At 41.5% G+C, this 5,509-nt stretch overlaps 1 protein-coding gene across 2 annotated transcripts in view; it reads left to right on the top strand.

Annotated features, from left to right (window-relative positions):
* The window catches only part of DHFR (dihydrofolate reductase), a 39,369-nt gene that overhangs the window by 10,374 nt on the left and 23,486 nt on the right, over positions 1-5,509 (top strand). The window contains exon 4 of one of the 2 annotated variants that reach the window (XM_014524372.2): positions 389-521. In XM_014524372.2, coding sequence (XP_014379858.1) covers positions 389-521 — 133 coding nt within the window. Of the gene's footprint in view, positions 1-388; positions 522-5,509 lie in introns of those variants that run through there. The other variant, XM_025214760.1, reaches the window with a different exon arrangement.

Genomic DNA, 5,509 nt, shown 5'->3' on the forward strand with positions numbered 1-5,509 from the left:
TTGCCAAAAGTATTATTGTAGTAGGTGTCAGGTTTAGTAGAAACTTGGGTAGTTTTAATTAGATTTAGCAATCCAAATACCACATATTTGGTTAAGCAAATATTCAATACAAAATTTACAAGCCACACTTTATAATTCAATTAAATGTATTTGTATTACAAATCAGCACTTTGCTAGGTAATCCTGTGCCACATTGGTGGAGAAGTTTAGCTGATACTATTTTAACATAAATTTAACTTCTTGCTAAAGATTGTATTAAAGACAAAATATATTTGTTTGTGTTTATGAGGAATAATTAGGTAGACACTTTGTATTTTTTGTAATTTACATTGTCTATCATGATGAATAGTCTTTATCACTGTTAAGCAATGACACTTTGTCTTTCTAGGGCAGTCCCAAAAGGAGCACACCACCTTGCCAGAAGCTTGGATGATGCTTTAGTTCTTCTGGATTCTCCAGAGCTAAAAAATAAGATAGACTTGGTTTGGATAGTTGGAGGCAGTTCTGTTTACAAGGTATAGTTTGATCATCAAATGAACGTTCTTATAAGAGTATTATGACACTGAGGGGGCCTCAGCTGGATAGTTTAAAAGGCTTGAAATCTTTGCATAATGAAGATTAGCATTAGATCACCTTGTATGAATCTGCAGAGTTCCTATGGTTTTAGCTATAGGCTTTACAGAGTGTAAAGTTTAACTGATGAATTTAAGGAATCTCTCCAAATGACCCACCAAAACATCTCTAAACTCATAACAATGTATTGAGTCCAAGGCAGGGGTTGGCAGCATCCAGCCTGCAGAGCCACTGAATCTGGTCTGCAGAGCCCAAGGGCTTTGTTTATGTGTGCCTGCACCAGAGCTAAGCAAGCAGCAAGGAGCTAGATGGGGCTGGGCAACTTCCAGCTGTGCCCTTGCTGCTGCTTCTTGTCCCCTGTCCCCTAGCCTTTTCCCGGCTGCAGCATTGGCACAGCTTCCAGCTGGTTGGGAGCTGCACTGGGGCCAGGCAGCTGGAATCTCTTTCCACCTTGATGGAATCTCTTTCCACCCTGATGCTGTTTTTCACTCTTCCTTCCCTTCCCTGCCTCCCAACCACAGCACAGAAATGACAGCAGCGTGACTGCAGCTTCCTGACCCTTGTACAGCTCCCCATCAGCTGGAAGCTGTGTTCACATCCCAGCCAGGGACCCAGCCAACAAAGAGATCCCCAGCAGATGTTTCTATCTGAAACCATCAAGTCTTCTTCCACCTACTGGACAGACCCCAAGTGCCCTCCTCTCATTCCAAGCACCTGTTCTCCAGTTTCTCAGAAAGCTGTGTCCCAGCTATGTGCACTTTCCTTGGAACACTGTTTTAGAAACCTAGCTGTGCCCAGCTTATTCCCCCATAGCCAGCACTTATCTATACCCCAGACGTTCATCACCCATCCACTACTGCTAGATCTTGGGAGAGTCTATTCTGCTGTTTGAGGTCACAAAAGAAATTCTATTTAAATAATCCAGTGAGTTAATTTGAATCATTATAACTAATTGGCATGAATTGTAATATGGACTTCATAAAACTGTATGAATCTTATTTTGTTAGTCTATAAGGTGTATATTTACCCTGTTTTCTTCATAAAACTTGACAGCTATAGAGACTAATTCCCAATAAATCAGTTAGGAGGCTTTTGACCACGGAAGAGAGTGCTTCTTTTCCTTTTCAGCAGTTAAAGGGATGGAGCTTGAAACTATCCCTTTTGCCCAGACGTGTCAAACGTATGGCCCATGCACTGGATCCAGCGCATAGTGCTGTTTCATCCAGCCTGGCTGGCTACCAGAAACAGAGAGTGTAGCCTGTTGCAGAATCCAGGGCCCCTGGGCTTTGACGGACATAGCCATTGGTGACTGGAGGATAAGCGAGGGCTATGCAGACACAGCCTCACTCACCTGGCAGCCACTGGTCCCACCACCACTTGCGTTATCCCCATTGCAGTCGCCCCTGGTCCTGCCTTTCCCACCACCCTGTGCTCTGGGTAGTAGATACAGTTTGCTAAAAATTTTGGGCACATCTATGCATTGCCCTATGGCGACATTGTTACTGCACCATGCTTTAGTACATCCTTTTGTGGAGTAGTAACCACCCATACTGCTCTGTATGCATAGTGTACAGTTAATTTTAGCTGCTGCTTTGCTGTAGCACATGCTAAAATGGGGAGCATGCTATTATGATGAAGTAGCATGCTACTATGATGAAATAGCATGTTATATGGCGACATATGGTGATGTGTAGATGTGACCTTTGTGTAGGAAATTATTGCTACAACTCAAGATTATATTCTGTCTACTGCAGTGTGTGTGTGCCTTGCAAAGAAGACAGCTTCATGTTTCATTTTGCTGTAACATAGGAAAAGTACTTTTTTGACTTGTCTTTAAAGTTATAAGAAAAGCATAAAATAGTTTTAAACAATATTTTCATCCATCACATTTAATTATCCTTAATTTTAATCTTACAATTACATGATGCTTTTTTTTCCTTAGGTTGATTTCCCAGTTTTATGCCCAAATCTATCCAATGTATAATCAACTGCTATTATAAAGTGTAGAAACAAACTAGCTACTCTTTGTTTCCTATCATTTAATTCAGCTGCTGTCATTTTTGATCGAAGTAAATGCCTAATTTTTGGAGGTGAATTTTCTCTCAGTTTGACTTCATTAAACAATTAGAACAAAAGAGCAGACTTGGATTCTAGCTACAATTCAGGAAGGCAGCCTAAGAAGGATCAACTCCTTGCACCATGATATACATCCACTGGTTCAAAAAGTGTATTTCTCTACTGCCTTCTCTTACAGTTAATTCTGGGCCTTATGTAGTTATGTAGTCTCTTATGTAGTTTCTTATGTCTTGTATAATGTCTTTTCTGTCTTACAGAAAAGAATACCTCCTAGGATCATAGTACACCTGCACCCGTATTAAGAAAAATTATAAATCACAGGATTGATATAATTGGCAGTCTTGATCAAGAGTAGCTGCCCAGCATGTTGCTGTGCTGATCAGTATAACAACATAATTTTAAATTTGTGAACTGTTTCTGCTATTTCAAGTGTCTAATCAAGCCATTTTAAGAAATCTTGTAACTTACTGAGGGAAATCTGACAGTTTTATACAGTTTTGTGCATTTAAACCAGCATTATGATCTTAATTAGAAGGGTTTGATGGAAACTGAACACCTCAATCAAAACTGCAGATATTTTAGTGCTTCTATCAGGGATGTTCTGTACTAAGTGATAAGGATTGCTGGAAGATTACCATGATACCATGTAGAAATGCGTGGGTAGAAAAATATCTCCTGATAATTGAAATGAATCATTTTATTCAGTAATGGTAGGCACTGGCTTTTTAAGGCTTTATTCTGATCTTAGTACTCTGTATAACAAAGATTTAGGGCCAGATTTTATTCATTAAACACAGGGTTGTGTTGGAGGCAGCATGGAGTCACCATACCTTTGATGAGATGGAAGTGTTCAGGAGGCACCGTGTCTTAGAAATAAAGCTGCCGGAAGTTGCTGAAGAGAGCAGCTGTTGTATTGCCTTTTTTACAGTGCATAGCATGTGGACCCCTGCCTTCATCTGGTCCGTCTTAACTTCAACTCTTTTCTACCATTCTTGATACAGGAACATTTATATGAGCTCATTAACTACAATTGTTTCTGTCCTCTTAATGGAAACAGGGTGTACAAGCAGAGTGGAGAAAAGTTAGGAGCTACCAGGTGACCAAGTTGACTTAAATACACAGGTGACTCAAGGAAGTATTGTCTAAACCATTCTGGTTTGCTTCTGTTCTATAGTAGTGCCTCAAAACACAAATCCTTATGTATTCGGACACTAACTCATCAGTTAGAAGAGTTCTTCAGGATCAGGGAAGAGTCTTTCAGAATCTGCTTATGACCCATGCATCAACTTGGCCAGATTCCTACTGCAGGCAAGATTCACATCACCCATAAGTAATTTATGACCAGATTTTTCCAGAGAAATGGAAACTTCATTTTTCTGCTTTACAGTTCTTATGACATGCTTCCTCAGATAGCCTTAGGGGCCACTGCTTCCAAAGTATTGTTTAGTGGGCTCATTGCTTCCTGAGATATTGTCACAAGCTGTTCTGTTTATCCACTGAAATTTCAACTTATTGTGTCATCACTTCACTCTTTTTCATCACTTAATTTCTAAGGATCTGGAATATTGGAAGAACTGACATGATAGAGAACCAGGGTGATTTTGGTACCCCAGACTGACCTCTATGGAATGTAGAACTTAGAGCCTGGCTTCCATTTCATGTATTCTCTGGAATAAGCTGTCACACCATTAAGTGCTTCTGTGGAAGTCTGCTCACTTTTGTCTTGTGGCAAACACTAATTTGATATTGCCATTCTAATCCCCTGCAACAGCAGGGTGCTGGAACACATCAAAGAAAGCTTCCCTTATAGCGCATATCATCAATGGAGATCAAAACACACGTCTTCACATGTGACTTTTTTCAGCTCATACAGCATCATTGTTAAAAGTTGTTCAGAAGGCTAATATGTAGTATTATTCACTTAGGTTGAAGTTTCTTACTGCTTTCCTGAACTTCTGCAGACAGCTTCTGAACGCTGTCAATCATGTAATGGATTTGTCAGATAATTGTGTCATTGGTTGGGAATTCCTGTGGCTAACATCACATGACACTTCTTCTGGTGCTTTAAGTGGCTCTATAAGGAAGTATGGGTTGGATGACTAGACTGTAAGGTGGATAGAAAGCTGGCTGGATAATCAGGCTTAACAGGTAGTAATCAGTGGTTTGAGGTTTAGTTAGCAGCTGGTATCAAGTGGAGGGCCCCAAGGGTTGGTCCTGGGGCTGGTTTTGTTCAGTATCTTCATTAATGATCTGAAGATGGGATGGATTTCACCCTAAGCAAGTTCACAGATGACACCAAGATGGGGGGAGTACTAGCTACACTGGAGAGTAGGACTAGGATTCAGTGACCTAGACAAATTGGAGGCCAAAAGAAATCTCATGAGGTTCAACAAGGACATGTAGGAAGTCCTACACATTGGACAGAAGAATTCCATGCACTGCTACAGGCTTGGGACCAACTGGCTAAGCAGCAGCTCTCCAGAAAAGGACCTGGAGGTTACAGTGGATAATAAGCTGAATAGGAGTCAACAGTGTGCCCTTGTTGCCAAGTAAGCTAACAGCATACTGAGCTGTATTAGTAGAAGCATTGCCAGCAGATCAAGGGAAGTAATTATTCCCCTCTGTTCTGCACTGGTGAGGCTGCATCGGGAGTGTGCGGGCCGGGAGCGGTCCGAGGCCCTCGGGGGTGCGCAGCAGGCTGTGGCCAGCAGCCCTGGCACGCGGGTCGGGGAATGCAGGCCGGCGGACTAGAATTAGGCACGGACGCGTAGCAGTTGATTAAAGATTATTTTACTTACACCGTAGATGGTCGTGGTGCAGGCAGGAGAAAACTTCGCTTAAGTTGCAGTTACAAAACTTG

This window comes from Alligator sinensis, unplaced genomic scaffold (genome assembly GCF_000455745.1).
Source record: "Alligator sinensis unplaced genomic scaffold, ASM45574v1 scaffold541_1, whole genome shotgun sequence".
Classification (NCBI taxonomy): Eukaryota; Metazoa; Chordata; order Crocodylia; family Alligatoridae; genus Alligator; species Alligator sinensis.